Source organism: Pleurodeles waltl, chromosome 3_1, assembly GCF_031143425.1.
Source record: "Pleurodeles waltl isolate 20211129_DDA chromosome 3_1, aPleWal1.hap1.20221129, whole genome shotgun sequence".
NCBI lineage: Eukaryota > Metazoa > Chordata > Amphibia > Caudata > Salamandridae > Pleurodeles > Pleurodeles waltl.
Window position 1 is genome coordinate 156,788,481 of NC_090440.1, and position 20,390 is coordinate 156,808,870.

The 20,390-nt window shown below is 45.7% G+C and overlaps 1 protein-coding gene across 2 annotated transcripts in view; it reads left to right on the top strand.

Moving 5' to 3' along the window:
- SCAPER (S-phase cyclin A associated protein in the ER) overlaps positions 1 to 20,390 on the top strand; it is a 2,262,878-nt gene that overhangs the window by 1,125,803 nt on the left and 1,116,685 nt on the right. For both annotated transcript variants that reach the window (XM_069222023.1, XM_069222024.1), the window contains exon 22: positions 11,086 to 11,222. In XM_069222023.1, the coding sequence (XP_069078124.1) occupies positions 11,086 to 11,222 (137 nt within the window). The remainder of the gene's footprint in view (positions 1 to 11,085; positions 11,223 to 20,390) is intronic.

Consider the following 20,390-nt stretch of genomic DNA (forward strand, 5'->3'; position numbering starts at 1 on the left):
GGAAAGTCACGGAAAAACATTGACGTAAGTGGACTGGGGTGTCACCTTTATAGGCACCACGCACATCACTTTCAGCTTTGGTGAAGCCACATGGTGCAGGTGTACTGTGCTAGAAAAATTTCTGGACTCAGTCTGATGCCTAGGGAATATTGAAACTGTGAGGAATATATGGGTAGATTGAGTCTATACCAAAGAGACTATTGAATTTACTAATCCTACTTAACTTTGAAGCTGTAGAAAGTCATGTGGTGCCTCGGGTTTTCAAAGCTGTATGCCATTTTATTTTGTCTAGAGACTAAACAGGAGCTAGAACAAATGTTTGTGTAACAAACGCTTCTTGATATCACCTCCTTTTCGATCACTTGCAGTTTTTATACTCTCTGAAGAGCAGCTTCTCTGATGTTCAGGAACACATGAACTCATGCCTGTCTGTCAGTAGCTGAAGAGATATCTACCTTCAGCTTGCAATTCTCTGAGCTCACTCCTGGAGGATCCACTGTGTGGAACGTGGCAACCCTAACAATCTCTGCCACAAGTCAAAAACTAGAGCTGATCACCCCTGTCTGTTAAAACAATTTGTACTACTGACCTTATGTCCTTGTCCTTATCTGGAGCGGTGAACCCAGAATCCGGTCAAGAGAGACCCTAATTGCATTTTCAAGTGCCTCAGCTTTGCATTCCATTTAGGAAAAGTATTTATTTATTTTTCATATTCATTTATTAGGTTATTATCTGTAACATATACACTGAGTCAATCATACCATCATCAGCTTAAAAAGAGCTTATACAAATGTACATTTACAGTAACTATAACCCCATATGGATTTTAGAATAACAAACAAACTGCCATGAATCTTGATCTACAGATATATTTCTTAAATACACTTCATAAAATGTTTTCGTTGATCAAGAAACGAAGAAGCGTTTAATGAAGTGCCAGCAGATTTTAGATACAACTTGCATACACATCTTCCTTTTCTGTTGGAAATATGGACATGAAGCCGTGAATCTTCCAACCAAGATGTACCCCATATTCTAAGGCACACATTGGTAATTGCATAGTCCACTCTGGGTTATTCACCAAAAATGAAAAACGTTTCCACTGTCCCCATTGTAATTAGGAACGGAACGACAGATGTTTTACCTAATAAATATTTTCAAATATATCATTTTGCTCTTTATAATCATAAGTCTGAGCTCTTAAAAATTGTTGATACTGTTTCCTTAGACATTGTCAGTCTTCACCTCAGTTAACTGTCAATAACCACATTTTTTGTGCTGCCAACTTTACCTTAAAGGGTTTGGATTTACTTGCTACTACCTGTGAGCACAAGCAGAAGAGCGTTTCTTGTAATGCAGGGCCATTAAGCAGATGTATGAGCGTGCTGGCCCTAAAATGCCCAAGACATGAAATGTAGCTCCAGTCTCGGTGCTTGCATCATAAAAGTCGAAGTGCTGTTGGAATAATGTCAGCCAGCGACTTTATCTCATGATGCTAGGTCTGTCATCAGTTGTTGACTATTCAGCCCAGGGCCCGCGGAATAACTTTGCCCAAAATAGCTTAAAGCAGCGGGATTGATGAAAAAGCCTCTACATTTTTTTTCTAAACGTCTAAGGCCATTAAACATTGCCGAAACATTTGTTTGGTTTGCGCCGCTCAGTTCAAGGTTGCAGATAAGGTTATATCCAAATATGTATACATTATCAACTACAGAAGCTTTACATTTGACAACCACCAAGGCACGTTTTGAGATTACCTTGAGAAAAATCGTAGCTTTAGTTTTGTCCTTTTTGGTTATCAAATTATTCTCTCAACAATACTGATTGAAAATTAGTAGCTTTCCTTGTAGGCCCTTTGGCCTACATCCATAATAAATAAATCGTCAGTATTCAAGAGACGCACTTTACGCGTCGTCCCGTTCTAGTGAAAAAAGTTGACATCAAAGAAAAGCTGCAAGAAATCCACTAACTATAATCCGAAAGTGCTTGACACGTCCCTCTTTCAGTGCATTCTTCGTCTCTTTATGTCAAATGCAAGCGGAGCCCAATATCGAAGTGCAGTTTCTGAGGAATAAGGACATTCCCGATTCAAAGCAGAATGACATCCCAAGAAGTAGCAATTCAGTGATGCGCTGTCACTGTGGACCTCAGTGCAATTGCCCACAATGCTACACTGTGGTGAAAATATTTTTCCTAAGCCTTGGTTGCTCATAAGTCGCAAGATTTAACTCTTCAGCACACAGGTTTTTCGTTTTAGCACAATTCATGCATAAATGTATACTATGGCATCGACTAAAGAAAACAATCTAATCAGAAGGATCTTCTCTGCTTCCTTTCTTATGAATGGGTTTAATGATTATATGGAATAGAATACTTGCCCTTTGTAGCAACTGTTACAGACGACTAGCCTTAGACTTATTCGTTTTTGGCATAATAGAACATACAAGCTTTGTCTGTATCGTATTAAACGATCCGAGTTTAAAATAAAAAAACAACTCCTCTTCAACCTTACTATCATTGCCTATGTTAAAATTAGACCAAGACCTTTCAGTTGCAGCATATTCAAGTTATTTTGGCATTCTGCTTGACTGAGTGTTAACTAAGAACCAAAACTCTTTGGAATCAACTGTTTCATTTTCTGTCAATTGTAAACATTACTATTATTTTTGCACTCTTTTCTGTTGCTACCATATGCACTACTTGCCTTTCTAAGCTCTTGAAAATTTACATCTGTATGATGGTGCTTGTATTTCCTTTGGACCCTTACCAATATTTGTAAACATTAATTTGCTTACTATCAGTTTGTATTTTTATCTAAATCTGTGACACGAGAATGACAAAATGTTGACATGACTTCCGTAATACGATAAACTACCATATTCCTCATATGATTTAACTGTTTGAACACCTATGGTGTGTGCACCTTATACCAGGTCCAGGCAACCCCTATTAGTGAGGCAGTGTCTTGGAAGCCAGGGCTCTCTAGTGGTAGCTGTGTTGAGCAGCCAAGACTTATTGAGGAAGAATGTAAGGTACTTGCAATACCACAGTAGTCACGCAGTAACTTATCTCACATGAAAGGAACCACACAGTGTTTCAAAAATAAAGGAACTTTATTACTGTAACACTGAACTAGATTACTTATAGGTATGCCCCCAACTGTTGGAAAGTACACACTTATATATACACAGTAAGTATTAGGAATTAGCATAGAAAAATAACCAGCATTGGCAAGAAATAGCAGAAAACAGCTAGGGTCCTATTGGGGAGGAGGGGCCAAACCATATACTAAAATACTGGAATGTGAAGTTAGGTCCCCCACCCAAGGATGTGGAATAGTTATAAAGGAGCTGGGAGAACTCGAGATCCCAAGAGGTGAGTACCTGGGTGACCCCCAACCACCAGGAAAGCAGAGGTAAGTTATCTGTTCTTCCCAAAGAACAAGGGGACTTTGGAAAGGAAGATTGCAAGACCAGGAGCAGGCCAGTGGAACCCAACAATGGATTCCAGAAGAAGACCTGTAAGAGAAGGTAACAGAGTCCAGTCAATGCAGGAGTGTCCAGCTGGGGCAGGAGCCACTACCCACCCTTCTGTGGATGAAGATTTGGGTAGACGAGGGAAGATTAAGAGATACAGGGAAGTCCTTGGAGTCATGCAGATGATGTCCCAGGCCCGTCGCTGGATCACAGATGGTCAGTGGTCAGGAGGACCACCAGCAAACCTTGGCAAATGCAAATCTGGTCAGACGGGGATTTGCAGAGAAGAAGAGGACAAGCAAGGTCCAGGGGACTTGACCCTTGGAGGGGAGCCCGGGCCGACCCTCCGCAGTCGGAAGAGCCAGCAGAAGTAGTTGTAACCCCCACAGGCAACCCACTGGCAGCGGGCTCAGTAAGTTACAGTGAGGACCAGTCAGCACACCTGGAAGAGGAGTCGCATGTTGCTGGAGCAGCAGAGGAGAGACTGTCCTTGCAAGGATGAAGGGCTGGAGGCCGGGGCTACTTGGAGCCTGAAGATCGGGTGGAGCAAAAGTCAACAAGCCTTGGTTGCTGTAAGAGTCACGGTGCACAGGTGTGCTGTCCTGCAAGGAGAGGCATGGGCTCACCGTCTCCCAAGTTGGACAGAGGGCTGAAAGGACCACTCAAGACCCTCACCTGTGTTGGAGGATCAATGCAGTTTGTTGAGAGCAGATCCCAGCAGCCGGTCATCGTTGCCCTAGGTGCCTGCGGATGCGGACTCCTTCACCCCAAGGGAGATTCCTTCTTGCTTCTTTAGTGCAGCTGAAGTCCTTCCAACCCCAGAGGATGCACAGCAGTCAAAATGTTGCAATTACTTAAAGGAGCCAAAGAAACTATGTTGCAAGGCGAGTTCGTCTCAGGAGTTGGAGGCTTGTTTGGTTCCTGTGAAGTCCAGCAGTGGTTACGGTGGCCAGGAGCAAGAGAGGTCAATGCTGAGGAGTCCTGGTGGAGTCTTAATTGTCAAATCTGGGTACCCACCCGCAAGGGAGTCTCTAAATAGCCCTAACAGGTGCTTGGTCACTCTGTAGGTGACCACCTATCAGGTGAGGTGGTCACTGACATAAGTCACCTCTCCTGACCAACCAGATGCTCCCAGGGGCCTCTGCTCATCCTGTTTCTAAGATTGCAGAATCAGGTGGCCACCTGGAGGCCTGGCATTAGTATTGGGGTATGATTCCAACATGTTGGATACCAAAACAGCCTAGGTTCGGGGTTACAATTATGTTGCTGGATCACAGGTAGTCAACAAGCATTGGTTGCTGCAACAGTGTGGCTGTGGCCAGTACACGGGTAAAAGGGCTTACCCACACTTACTAAGTCCAATGCATTGGAACTGGAGTTCGTATGGGCACCTCTGCTCATGCAGGGGTGCCTTCACACACAGGAACCTGCACCCTACCCTTAGGGCTGTAAGGGCCTACCATAAGGGTGACTTAGGGCTGTAAGGGCCTACCATAAGGGTGACTTACAGTAACCTGGTGTAGTGACCAGCAGTGAAAGGGTGCGTGCACCTTTTCACGCAGACTACAAATGGCAGGACTGCCGACACAGTTTGCATGGGCTCCCATCTGCGACATAATACATGCTCCAGCCCAGGGGGGACCCCTGGTGTACCAATGCCCAGGGTACCCTAAGAACCATATACTAGGGACTTACAGGAGTACACCAATATGCTATTTGTGAGGTGTAAGGGGTACCAAAGCAACCACAATTAGAGGAGAGAGCACCGTCAATGGGGTCCTGGTTAGCAGGATCCCGGTGAAAACAGTTTAAACACACTGATAGGCAAAAAGTGGGGGTAACCATGCCAAAAAGAGTGACTTTCCTACGTGAACCACTCAGATATGTTTTCATTAGGTCTGAAAGCAGAGCTGTTACCATTTCAAGCTGTATCTTTAAAAGTCTCCTCATAAGTTTCTCCGATAAACAAGTTTGTACACTTTGAAGTGAACTAACATCTAAAATAATAGAATTCTTAGCCTGCTTAGGGCATTGTGTTTAAACAAGTGTGTTTAGTGTCTTTTGGTCGCTAAAGCTTTCTTTTCAATCTCATAGTCTAAAAATATCAAATATTCTAAGAACCCACAAATCAAATCAGTATGAGATTTTGCAACCCATAACAGAAAGTAGAATCTGCTGAACACTCTCTAGGAAAGGAGACCATTCAGGCAAATCAAATTATTCTCTTCTAATAATAAGCCTGATTGCTTCGTGAACAATGAAAATTACCCTATATCCAAACGGCATCAGGTACATTATGCGCCACTTACTGTTCCTACAATGTGTTGTAATTTGCAAGTGTGTTTACTTTTAGATTAGAATGACCACCTAATACCACGAGCATCAGGATCGTTTTCTTTTAGCATTTCTAAGACTTCCTGAAAGCTTGACAAATTACTCTCAATATCATCCACTCACAATTGTATGTACTTGATTAAAACATAACTCAAACTGAAATACACAACATTTATCATGACCTAACATTATCCAATCACATTTAGTAGCAACTAACTCTGTGATTGTGGTTTGAAAAAAGGATGAGCAAACTTCCTCGTTAGATCGGTGTTCTTGCATTGTTAAATTGGAAGAGGTAATTATTCTTCAGCATGTATGTATGTGAGAGCAAGTGGGAATTAAAAAGAACTGATCTTTTCTCTCTCTGTCTCTCTATCTCTTTCTCTCACAGACTCTTTTTCCCTCTTTCTCCCTACCTGAAGTAGAGAGAACACATAATGGAATCATCTGCTCTACCCATAAAAGTTCAGTTGTGCACATTGCATACCCACTACAAAACGTATGCACTTCTGCATTTTGAAATTGCATTGTTTTTTAGGAGTGTGTAGAAAGGAGAACTAACATATGGGCATAGTAAGTTCAATAGCGAGGAGTTACCATTGAGAATTCATGACTCCTCATAGAAGAAAGCCAAAGCTATGCTAGGTTTCTCAGGCTTTGAGACAAATTGAAAGGAAAGTATTTGCTTGCTTTGGCTCTTTAACATGTTGCATCACAGGCCAATCTCATGTATCTGATAAAGACTTCTAGTTGCTGATTCCTTACCTTAGAATTTTCCCCCAGACATCTGACTGGATCCTGAGAGTTTTTTTTCAAGCAATACCCTTGCGCGTCGGTAGATGGTGTCGGTCGACTCTGCAGGTGTCGTAGTCACCGTGATGACGTCAGGAGTAGTAGATAGACGTTGCTTCAGTGCAGTGATGTCAGTTATTTTCTTTTCCGAGCCATGCGCTGATCTGGAGAGAGCTACCCTTGGTCAATTTTTTACTGACCTTGACTCTTTTGTCGATTTTTTGTGATTGTTGGCGAGGGATGTCCCCAAAGACTGGCTTCAAACGTGCGAGGACTGTCACCGCATGATGTCGGTGATGGATCCGCATCGGGTCTGTTTGTGTTGCCTGGAGCGCAACCACGACCTGAAGTCGTTCTCCAAGTGCCGGGCCATGCACCCGAAGGCCTTGAGGGGAGCAGTCCCTCAAGCTTATGGCGGCCCGGCATCGACTCCACAAAGATACCGGTCTAGCTCAAGGGGAAGGTCTCGAGACCGGTTGCAGAGCCACCACCACTCGTCTTCTTATAAGTCTTCAGGTCAAGGTAAGAAGAAGTCGAAGAAATCCCGTCATCCTTCGACTTCATCCTGTTGCTCAGCTCATATGACGCGTGAGGAGTGTCGACACTCGAGGCCTCTGTCTTTGGAGCCTGCCTTTAGGTCCGCGCTGTGCCTCCCTGAGTTTCCTGAAGCCGGGGTGACCCCTGCCTAATTAAGAGTTTTATGAGGCCATGCGCCTCATTTATGGGAAGTCCGACTCTGCTACGGTGCCTTCGGGCCCAAGGGGTTCGGATGGGGAGCCTTCCAGTTCCACGCCGGCAGCTCCGGCTCCAGCCACCGAAGTCCCCTCCAGATCCGCTCCCGGATCGGCACCAACACCAGACGTACCATTGAGACCTTTCCCGGCGCCAGTTCAATTGTCAATGCTCCCAACATCGGTGGTGCCCGCCATCAACGTCGACCCAATCCTGATCCCCGATGACTCTGAGTCAGACCGGCGTTGGCCGCCGCCTTTTCCTTCGAAGGGACCTATTCATCCCAGGTTGAATTCTGACCCTTATTCTTATGGGTACAAATTCAGGGAAGGATTGAAGGGTTCTCTGGACCCTTATGAATACCAGGATGACCCTAACTTGGACTGGGCACAGGAGTTGGGTGGGGCCAGTGGTCTGGATATCACCCCAGGTGCTGGCATGCTGTCTGCTCCTACCGTGGCTATGGCAGAGGAGCGACTTAAGCCATTGTGGTCAGTAGGGTGGCTGAGGTACTCGGCCCTGAGCTGCCTACTGTTCATGTCAGGTCTAATCTCCTGACGATGGTGCTTCAACCAGGTGCTTCCACACCTGAGCCTCTTCTTCCATTCAGTGAAGCCCTCACCGATGTCCTTTTGGATACTTGGTCCAAACCCAACACAGGGGCTCCTGTGAATAGGACAATCGCACGCCGCCATCGGCCTGCCCTGAACGACCCTAAATTCCTATCCCAACACCCCACGCCTGAGAGCCTTGTCATCCAGGTATCCTCATCCTTGGGCGTATTCCCTTCTGCACATCCGGATCGGGAATGGAAAAGTCTGGCACAATTTGGGAAGAAGATATTTTATTCCTCCAGTCTCACGCTGCGGTCAGTGAACACTGCATGCCTTTTGGGCTGTTATACTCACTCTCTGTGGGATCTGTGCAGCCTTTCTAGGATGCCTGATCAGCCTTCACTCTTTAAGTCTCCTATTGTTAGTAGATTTCTTAAGGGCCTCTCCCATTTGTTTTTTCCCACTCCGTTTATCATGCCTCAGTGGGACCTCAATCTTGTCCTTACTTACTTAATATGTACTCCCTTTGAGCGGATGCACAATTGTCCCTTACGGCTCCTTAATTTCAAAATTGTTTTTCTTGTTGCCATCTCTTCTGCTTGCAGGGCGAGTGAGCTTCAGGCTCTCTTCTGAGCCCCCGTTTTTGTCTGTGCACCTGACAAAGTGGTATTACCAGTGCTTAATTTGTGCTTGTTGTTTCCGGTGCTGAGCACCGGCACTTATTTTTGAGGGCCGGTGCTTAGTCTTCTGCCTCAAGCATTTGCTGCAAGCAAAAGACACATTTGTCAAAGACGGAGGAAGAGAAAAACGAAGAAGCGCCACAAAGAGAGAAAGCTGCAAGAGTGAGCTGGGGGGCAGGGAATGGCTTTCAATGTATTGAAGAGGCCCGAGATGGCTTCAGGATTATGCTGCCTCAGAATTCCGTGCTTGCACATTTAATTGCACCAGCTGCGTGTTTCAGAGGAGAGCTCTGAGCACTGGCACGTTTTTATTTACAAATTAAGCACTGGGTGTTACGCACTAAGGCTTCCTTCCCAAAGTCGTTCTGCCTTTTCATGTAGGCTGGTCCTTCACTTTGCCTACTTTTTACGCACCTCCACATCCTTCTCATGAGGAGGATACTCCACCGCCTGGATCCAAAAAGAGCATTGGCATTCTATTTCAATCGCATTGAAGATTTCCGGGTGGATGATCAAATCTTTGTTGGATATGTAGGTGCGAAGAAAGGGAAGGTGGTGCAAAAATGTACCATCTCACAATGGGTACTTCTTTGCATCAGAATCTGCTACGCTCTGACAAAGAAGCAACTCTCTGAGGACTTGTGCTCTTATTCCACCAGAGCAACTGCTGCTTCCACGGCGTTAGCACGCGGAGTAACTGTCCTGGATATGTGCCAGGCAGCTATGTGGGCATCCCTGCACACGTTTATTAAACATTAACTGCCTGGACAGTCTGGTCTGTAGGGTCGGCTAATTTGGTTGTTAGGTCCTGCAGGACTTTCTAGTATTATCTTGGTCCGCAGCCCACCTCTGAGGATGGCATTGCATGGGTATCTATTCTAAGGTGAAAAGAAACTGACGTCGCTGCTCAAAGGTGGCGCCTGTGTACTTCTCCTGACGTCATCACGGCGACTATGACGCCAACGGCGCCTGTGGAGTCTACCGACGCCACCTGCCAACGTGTAAGGGTATTGCTCAAAGAAAAAATCTCGGGATCCAGTCTGATGCCTGGGGGAAAACTGTAAGGTAAGAAATCTGCAATTAGGATATGTCTCTACCAGATACTTTGTTACCGAAGGTAAGTAACTTGTACATCACAGTTGTTCCTCGGGATTAGGGCATAGTTTGGAAAGTTTGCTGAAACTGATAGAATTGTGTTTAATGAATGAAGTGAGAATGAAATCTGTGAATCCTTTAACTCAGTCCTACAGAGGTATTTAGAGTTGCCTAACCCTGTTGTAGTTAAGAAACATTAATTTAATATATTGTCTCACTTTATCAGAATGAAAAGTGAGTGCACTAAATGGCAACTATACCTCAAGAACTGAATCAGATAGTAGGGTTTAAACCTAGCAAAGAGGATTCCTGCCAGTTACGACGGTCTACTGTTTACATTCTCCTAATGGGCAGGGGGATGTCTAGCTAATGACTGCTGGGCCCACTTGATAATAGCTGCTGGGACTTCTGTGAGGACCAGCACCTTTTCTGTGTAGCTAGGGGAAATAGTAGTATGTCCCAGGCTTTACTTAAAATAAGTAAGTACGTTTACATTTGTGAGGGAGTTAAAGCAACTTAATTGAGAAAAAGTATTTATTGTATCATAAAAATCAAGTGGAGCATGCTATATGCAGCCACCGTAACAGAGCAGGACTCCAATCCAACAAGAGGTACATGGATGGACACATTTTTGGCATTTCTGGGGAGAGGACATACCTCAGATAAACGCTTTTGAAATGCAAACAATTGAATAAGCGTTAATTGGTTGTGGAATACCAGTGGTATGCAGCCTTAAATCCTACTTTTTGTTTTACCTTGCTATCACTCAGAGCTCCGATGATTCGGAAATTTAGAATAAAAAGAATCATAGAGCGAGTAGTCAATGGGCAACATCATAGAAGGCAATTTGTGGGACACAATGATTTGCACAGTTTATGAACTGGTTTAAAGAAAAATTGATAGTGCGGATCTCTTTGAATGCTGTGTTAGGCCCAGATCACTGATGTCTCTTCATCCCCAGGTATAGGTTTTTGCTCAAGAAATCAACTAGGACATTGGGGCTTCTGGCATCTGATTGAATGTTGTCCACACATTCTCATTACTTCACTAGCCCTGAATCGGGTTGTGACTACTTTCAAAGGTCTCTTGGCCATAAAAGGTAGATTAGAATTTGTACAACCGTTGGCTAACACGACTGTGTAAACATTATGCCTTTTTATTAAAGAATTGGTCTCCACCCAGTGATTTGTGAGTTTGTACTCTTTGAAATTGAAAATATTCATGAGTTATTTACGTTCTGGCCCGCCTTAATATTGCTGAGAACTTTATCTAATTACTGTCTCTGTAACATTACCTCCATATACGTCTAGAGGCCAAATAAACAACCTTATAGATGGGCTTTTTACTGCTGTTGTCTGTGATTTAATGCTGCTCAAGTCAAGTGGAAAGGTTTTTTCTTAATTACCTTAATATCTCGTGCAGGAGCATCTCTCTTTGAAGAAGTACATTGTTGATATTGTGATAGAGAGCCCCGCCCCTCCCGTTCTTCCAAAGGACAGCGATGAGAGACACAAGGCTAAGAAGAAAGTGAAGAAGCTGAAGGCACGCATGAACGCCAGGTAAGGCTCAGACTCTACGGTGCGTTATATTATTTTATGCAAATCTTGTTCCGGCTGGAGGTGTTTGTGACTGAGATGTCGAGAAAATAACAAAGATGAGCCTAATTTATAGCCACTTCTGCTGATTGAGAATGAAAACTGAGATATCGACCAGCAGCCCCTGCTTTCACCTGTTAAGAGCTTTCCTCATAATTGGATGCCCGTATTCTGCCAAAGCTATATCCCCTCGCAGCCTACAATGGGATGTTTAAGTATGTGTAAACCAGGCCTATTTTTCTTCCCAGTTATTGATTTTTAAATGAAGTATCAAAGAAAATCAATAGTAATCAACAAATAGCAGCCGGTCTACCGTGGTGTCAGATCGCATGCTTGGATTTAATCCATTTGGGGTCTTGTCACAACAAGTAAAAGTTAGAAATATCTAAAAATGGAAAGTGAGTTGCCAGACCTGCCGTTTGTCACCTGCGTCATAAGTGACATCTACAGTTCAGCAAGGCATCGTTATATCATGGGCTGCAGTGTCCCCCACGGCAGGTGCTCAGGGCTTCACTGCGATCACTGTGGGCAGATGACATGCCTTTTCGTACTACCTCATACCAGATATTTTGCTAGCATTTACAAGTTTATATATTACATGTACGCAGAGGCACTGCTTTCACGTTCACTTTAAAGCCAGATGTCACTGAATTATTACCACTGTGCGAAAATAAGTGTTCTTTTAATTAAAATAAATAAACGAGTAGCAAGAAATGTGCGTGTTTAACAGGTATTTCAGCAAAATTATTGGTTCCACTTAAAAATGTTACTGAAAAAGTCCATCAGCCAGTGCATTAGGAGCATGTAAGCTTGTACGTCTGCCATTGCAAGTGAATGTTTCAACTGTTGCACGGTGTGTGCATGCAGCAGAGTGCAGCACGTCAGCCACTGTATACGTTGTATGTCAGCCCTGCAGCTAATGCACACGTATCGCATCAATAATTGGAAAAGGAACACATTGTATATGTAGTATAAAGGTCACTACACAAGGTGCACTTTAAGAATTACAGAGGTAGCACACCAGCAGTTGCATATGAACTGCATCGCCTATGGGTTAGCAGGCGATGCAGTTCAACCTTTGCATGTGGTCTGCTACTACTTACGGAGCATTTTAGACACTTACCACAAAATAGCCACTGTGGAAGTATCATGCACTGTCGGCATGTCACCTTTGCTCCCAGTGCAGCTGGAGCATGTTGGCTGTTGCACGTGGAAAAAGTGTCCCAGTTCAGATAGTGCTCTATAGATATTTTGCCAGCTATTGTTATATTATGAGCTTTTGTGTAGTGTCCTCAACTATTAGTGTAATTTCCTATTGCTTTCTTAATTTGTGCATCTGAGACTTCTAGTTGCAGAGTCCTTAACTTTGAATTTGCCCCAGGCGTCAGACTGGATCCGGAGAATTTTCTGAGCAGTACCCCTGCAAGCCGTTATGTGACGTTGATCATCTCCACATCAGTCGTTGGTATTGTGCACGCCAGATATGATGACGTGGAGCACCATCCCAGCTTGCTGACGCCTTTTCTTTTCTTTCTGCGCCAGCTAACACTGATCGGAAGAGAGTTACCACTCAGTCACTTTTTGACTGATCTTTTTTGGACTTTTGTTGAAGATTTTTTCAGTTTTCAACTTCTTGTGCATTGAGGCTGTCGTCAAGGAAGATTGGGTTTAAGCCCTGTGGTTCCTGCCAATGGGCGATGTCCCTGACAGATCCGCTTCTTATGTGTCCTTGGCGCCTGGAGTGTGACCGCGACCCTAAGTCATGCGGAGTGTCAAGCCCTGCATTAGAAGGCTTTGAGGGAGCGCTCCCTGAAGCTGATGGAAGCCCGGCACTCGACTCTGCAGGTCGAGGTCCCGGTTAAGAGGAAGGTTCTGGGAGTGGTTGCGGAGTGCTCCATCATCGTCATACCACTCCTGGTCCTCGTGGTGATCGGGTAAGTCAAGGCACGAGAAGAAAAACATGAAGTCGAAGCATTCTTCAACTCCCCGCCCCCCCTTCCGTCTTCAGATGAGGGAGCATCAGCACTCTACACCCCGTTCCGAGGAGCCTGAGCTGACTCAGCACCTCTCTCAGTATCTGGGAGCTAGAACAACCCCTGCCCCATTCTGAGAGTTTTACAAGGCCATGGGCCTTATTTCTGGGCAGCCTGACTGACTGCCAGAGCGCCTTCGGACCACATGGATTCAAAAGGGGCACCTTCAGGTTAAGCACCGATGGCCTCGGCACACCCATGGATCCAGTCCTGGATCCAGACTGGCGTTGGTTGTACCACCTCAACCCCCTCCCTCCCCCCAAAAAGAAAGAGGATGAGACTAACCTTTCCCAATAGAGTCTTCATTTTCTAAGTGGAAGAACCTGGAAAGGCCATCTACAGTGGCATGGGCAGTCTCTGGTCTGTGTTCCACTTCAAAGTCCATTCCCTGTACCACCTCAACAGTTTTGGGTTCTCTCCTTTCATCTGCATGAGGCATCTGAGAGGTCTGTGGTCAGTTTGAACTATAAAGTGAGTACCAAACATGTATGGTTTCAACTTTTTCAGGTACCAAACCACAGCAAAGGCCTCCCTCTCAATGGCACTCCAATGCTGCTACTCGGGGAGTAACCTCCTGCTAATAAAACCAACAGGCTGGTCAAGGCCATCATCATTGGTTTGGGATAGGACTGCTCCTATCCCATCTTCAGAGGCATCTGTCTGCACAATGAATTGCTTAAAATAATCTGGAGTTTTCAAAACTGGTGCTGAGTACATAGCTTCTTTTAGGGTATCAAAGGCCTTTTGACAGTCTAAGGTCCAGTTAACCTTCTTAGGTATCTTTTTGGAGGTGAGTTCTGTGAGGGGAGTCACTATGGAGCCATATCCCTTCACAAACCTCCTATAGTACCCAGTCAAGCCAAGGAATGCCTTGACTTGAGTCTGGATTTTTGGAGCTTCCCAGTCCAGAATTGTCTGGCTCTTGGTTTGTAATGGCTGCACTTGGCCTCCACCTACAAGGTGTCCCAAGTAAACCACTGTGACCTGCCCTACCTGGCATTTGCATGCCTTGATAGAGAGGCCTGCTGCTTGCAGGGCCTGCAAAACCTTCTTCAGGTGGACCTGGTGATCCTGCCAGTTGGAGCTAATGACAGCAATTTCATCTAGATATGCTGCACTAAAGGACTCCCAGCCAGCAAGGACTTGATTCACCAACCTTTGGAATGTGGCAGGGGCATTCTTTAAACCAGAGGGCATAACAGTAAACTGACAATGCCCATCCGGTGTTGAGAATGCAGTTTTCTCTTTTTCTCCAGGTGCCATTTTAATTTGCCAGTACCCTTCTGTCAAGTCAAAGGTACTTAGGAATTTGGCTGCACCTAATTTATCAATCAGTTCATCTGCTCTTGGTATGCTAAGAAATGTAATGCTTTCCTAGACGAAAGGACAACTAGATAAAGAAAAGAAAACACTACCACAAACGTGGCGATTCGAAAATAATAAAATGAAGCAGAATAAAATGTCACTAGGCTAAAAGGAACAAGCAGCAGGCCTACGTGCTAAAATAACGTACCCAAAGACACCAATAAAATGGCTATGTAACACCCTCCACTTTTCGGTTCAAAAGTGGTAAAGCAGCCTAGTTCCTAATTAAAAGCAACTAAGATGCAATGATTTAAAACATATAGACATAATTGTCAATTGTAACAACCTACTTGAGCATGTCAAATGTTAGAAAAGGTCAATTTAGAAGCTTAGCAGTAGTGCCAGTGAAACCAAATTAAAAAGTCAATGTCATTTTTAAAATCTCCAATTACAGCCGGGACAATTGAAGCAAGAAAATGTTCCGCTTCGGCAGATGATAATGTGACCAAATCGGTCCCAAGGAAAACCAAACAGCCCTCATGTTCCAAAGCCTGAGCTCCAGTCGAGGCAGCAGCATTCCATGTTGTGCCCAATGCTAAGTCAAGAGCTGCATGATCCATGAAGGGCAGCTCATAGACTGCTTCCCATAGCAAACGCACCCTCAACGCTCATGTCTGGTAATGAGCCCTCAGGGAGAACATCAACAGATCAGCTTCCAATAAAAGTAAGCGTCGCGTAGAAAGACAAACTTTCAGTGCACATTTGAAAAGGCACCAGAGGCATCGAAATGAGCGCTGCAAACAATCCAAAACCCGTCTGAATGACAGAGACCTCTTCCACTCCTGTTGTTCCAGGAGTGGGGATCCGAAATACTGCATCATGCGTCCACAATAAAGTTGCGCCGGTGGAAATGCTTTCAGTCCTCTTTGTTGTGATGGGACAGCCACTGCGAATAAAAAACAGCAAGATGCCTGCTATCATAGCCAAAGTAATCAGAAATCCCCTGAAAATACTCAAAAATATCGATTGTATGACTGAAGGTATTACTCCAAATGTAGAGGAGAAGGTGTTAACGAAACCAGAACCAACAGCCTTAAAGAAATGTACAATGCCAGTAGTACAAGATGTGTTAAAAATTCGTCCCACGAGTTCACCAAAGTGTCTCAGAAGGTTTGTAATCGCCACTTGGAGCGCATAGGTCTTGCTTGCAGATGTCAGCGCCACATGTTTTTGAAACAATAAAGCCTTTAGTCTGCTTAACTTGTCAAACATATGAAGCCAAATATCTGCTACTTTCATCTGTTGTGTAGGGGGAAAAAGAACATTCCCACAGCAGGCAACAATCTGGGAGACCGAAACGACGTAAGCAATTCCGTCTCGCATTCCTCAACAGCTCTCACTATTAATAGTCACATAGCTTCCATTAGAGAGCACCTGGAATGCAGGTCTAATCAAGGGGACTGGAACTCCCTTCAGATACTGTTGTGTAGCCATTTTGGCTATAGCTCCATGCACGTTAGTTTAATACACTAGGCCGCTGTGCACTTTGACCTAGATATATTTTATTCGGCTTCGCATTATTTTTACAATAACCAGTTTTACGGTCTTGTTTTAATTTCTTCTAGCTAACTGTTTTGCTTAGCCCAGCACTGTGTTCTCAAACAAGACATTCTTGATCACTTTGTGCTTCAGTCAAGGCTACAGTTTGGTACATTGCCAGTGAACGTGGTAGAAGTTTAGTCTCCAACATTCGTAGAATATACACATCCTTACGTAGGGACATTTTCTTAGAACATTAGCTGTGTTATTATAAAAACACGTCCTAGTCCCATTACACGTTAAGAGGGTGATTCCAGCCAGGGAACCACAACTGTATGCTGATTGCTGAATGCTTCGCTGCAGATGCTAACACAGACTACAGGCCTTTGCTCAGATATGAGGGTCGATGTCCTCCTGGGGGAACCTGAAAGGCAGAATTAGAGCTTAACAAGCTGTGCTCAAATTATAACTCAGATAGAAAATAGTCCATCGATTCTAGTGGCAATATGATAGCGTTATTCTTATGCTTCACTCTCATCATCACCATTTTAATATTGTCATGTTGTGTCGTTCTGGTTCTCTTCCAGGGGATCCTCATCAATAGTCATAAACATTGAATATTCCCGCCCTTGTGCGGGGACCCCGGAGCATATATAAAATATATATACACATTATACATGTGTAACAAACAGTCATGCAGGCTATCATGTTAAAAACAGGCTAAAATGCTTTATTTCTATGAAGTTTTTTTTTTTTTTTTTTTTTTTTTTAAATACTACAATAGAGCATAAATAAGTACCCAAGCTCCTAAAACTAGGCTTGGGGAAGTACGCAGTAGCAAACTCTAGTGAAAAAATAGAGAAAACTGCATTGAAAAACAATGAAGCATTCTTAGCCAATAGGCTGCATGTAGGTTAACACAGGAGAACCATAAAAACTTTGGCACTGTGCCTTTAAGACCCTGAGCACCTCCAGTATCCCACCATGCCTCAGGGGTGAAGGAAAGGTGACAGTTGGTTCACAGTTAGGTCAGTTCTTTTTTCCGGCTCCTTCTGAGAGGATCCTGGAGCATTGAGCTCTCAGTTTTTCTGAGTTTCCTCAGAAAAATTCTTTAAAAAAGCGTTTTTTCACTTTTCACTCGACAAGTAACATCTTTGTCTGAGCTAGGAAGGTTTTTTCTGACAGAAAAATGCCTTCTCTTTTTGTCAAATGCCCTGCTTGTGGGAAGAAGAAGGCCCAGTCAGATCCCCACTCTCTGTGCATAGTGTGCCTGCCTCAGAGTCACTGCCCTGACACTTGTAAGTACTGTAAGAACATGTCTAGGAGGACTCTGAAAGACAGAGAGAAGATCCGACTTCATGGGCTTCAGGAGAGGAAAAGAACATCGTCCTCCTCACTCCCCAGGCATCCAGAAGGCCATTCTCAGGAGAGAATGGCCCGGTCGACGTCGACAGGTAGGAAAATACCTGTGTGTTCACCGTCGACGTCGTCGCTACCACCGTCCCACCGGCATAGATCGCCGTCGACGGCGACGCACCCGACGTCGAAGGGAACGGCGTCGAGGGAACATCAGAGTAGGGGCAGGTCTCCGTCGACGGCAGCCCGCCGATCGACGTCGAGCCACCGCCGGCATGCCCGGTCGCCGCCAAAGGCTGTGCGCCCCCCGACGTCAGGACACACGACGTCGAGATCTCCACGACGGCACGGGAAACATCCGCCGTCAACCTCCCATCGCTCCACGTCGAGGCACACGACGGCGAGCAGGTCGAGGTCCAAGGAACGCCGTTCGACGTCAAGGCACTCAACGTCGAGGCAATCAACGGCGAGGCAGGACCAACCGACTGGGCGTCCTTCGACGTCGAAACAGCCATCGACGTCAACGCAGGTTTTACCTGTCCAACAGGGAGCAGAACATCGCCCCTCGCCAGACAAGGCTCAGTCTCCAGTGGTCTCCATACCGAGCGACTCTTCTCGGTCAAGAGCATCTCCTGGGCATGTCTCGCCCATCAACCTATCTCCGAGATGGCTGGAGAGCCTCAACAGACCAGCGGCCTCCCCAGATTCGCAATATTCGCGAATGTATTCACCCACTGCCTCCCCGCCAAGAACGCCATCGCCGACAGCCGGGGCAGAACGGGCTCGTTCAGCTCCTCGACAGCCGACCGCGAGGCCTAGGCGCTCGGCTACAGCGTCCCGCAGCAGATCTCGCTCTCAACGGAGATCCAGGTCGCGCTCAAGAAGATCACCCTCTTGGTCTTCATCAGGTTCTTCTGTGAGGCGTTACTCACCTACTCTTACAGATTCACCACCTGCTAGAGTCTCACCAGTGGATGACATAACCACTTTCAACGAGGTGTTGCTAAGAGGAGCACAGAAACTCAATATAGAGGTTCCAGAACCATCTACCTCCTCATCAATCATCTTTGAGACACTACAACAGAGATCAGCGTCGAAAAAGTTGCTGCCTCTAGTGCCTGGTTTGTTGCAGCCGACCATGGACACTTTTCTGGCCCCAGCCTCGCTTAAGTCTGCCCCGGCTCGGATTCTTAAAAAGTACAAGGCTCCAGAGCAAGACCCTTTATTCCTTAGGAAGGATCCGCCACCAGACTCAGTGATCATAGCTGCCGCCCGAAAGACCCACTCGGTGGCATCTTCATCCACGGTACCCCCGGATAAAGAGAGCAGGCATTTAGACTCTCTGGGAAGAAAGATGTGCGGGACAGCGGCTTCAGCAATGAAGGTCTCTAGTGCGTCTGCGCTCCTGGGCAGGTACGATCGTTCTCTGTGGGATTCCCTCAGTAGATTTACAGAAAAACTGCCCAGAGAAGACAGGCAAGATTTCCAAGAGATTCTACAGGAAGGATGCCTGGTATCTAACCAAGTTATCAGCGCGGCAGCGGATGGGGCGGATTTGGCGGCTCATGGGTACGCACATGGTATCTGTGCGAGGAGATCTTCCTGGCTGAGGCTCACTGGCTTGAAACAGGAGGCACAACAACGTATCCTGAATCTCCCATTTGCCGGGAATTCTCTATTCGGTGCCCATGCAGACGAAGAGATGGCCCGCATGAAGACCGAGGTGGATACCATGAAGGCGGTAGGCCTCGAAAGAAGGAAAGATTTCAGGCGGAGGTACAGACCGTACGATAGACGCCCTTTCCAACAGAGGGTTCAAACCCCTCATTGGTCGCAAAGGTCTCAGCAACGACAGGGACGCCCTCTGTTTCAGCGAAGAAACACAAGGGAGCGAGGGTCAAGTAGACCTCAACAGTCCACTCCAAAAGCACCCACTAAGCAATGAAGTCTCGCTTCCCTCGACACTGTACACCACTCCGGTGGGGGGAAGTATTATTGCTCATCTTCACGAGTGGCACTCTATCACAAGAGACAAATGGGTGCTCAATATTGTCGAACATGGCTATTCTCTCCTTTTCAAGCAGCCTCCACCACACTTGCCACCAACCAAACACAATCCGGCTCATCTCACCTTGCTACGCAAGGAGGCTCTCGCCCTCCTAAGAAAGAATGCCATAGAAAGGGTTCCACCTGCCCACAGAGGAAAGGGGGTCTACTCCCGTTATTTTCTAGTAGCAAAGAAGGGTCAAGAGGGCGTTTTCAGGCCAATCCTGGATCTAAGACTGCTGAACAAATACATAAGAAAGCAGAAGTTCAGAATGCTAGCGCTTCACCAAATTTTCCCTCAACTCCCTCAACTGCATCAGGGAGACTGGATGTGCTCCATCGACCTGCAGGATGCGTATTTCCACATCCCAATAGCTCCAAAGCATCGAAAATTCCTGCGCTTTCGAGTAGCGTTACAGCATTACCAGTTCAGGGTTCTACCCTTTGGCCTGAAATCTGCTCCAAGAGTTTTCTCGAAATGTATGGCAGTGGTGGCGGCGCATCTACGAAGACAAAGGATATACATATATCCATACCTAGACGACTGGCTACTAAAGGCTTCTTCTCCGGAGCAGGCGAGAAGCCATCGGGACATTGTACTAGGAGTTTGCGAAGCTCTAGGTCTTCAGGTCAATTACCAGAAGTCAACCTTGACTCCAACGCAGAGTCTTCACTACCTAGGAGCTATCATAAACACAGAACTACAAAAAGTGTATCCTTCGGAGGAACGACTGTCCTCAATAAATATGAAGTGCCAGGACCTGTTGAGAGCCAGCGCACCTACGGCACGTCAGGTGACATCACTACTGGGCTCCATGGCATCGTGCATCTTTATTGTCCCAAATGCCAGACT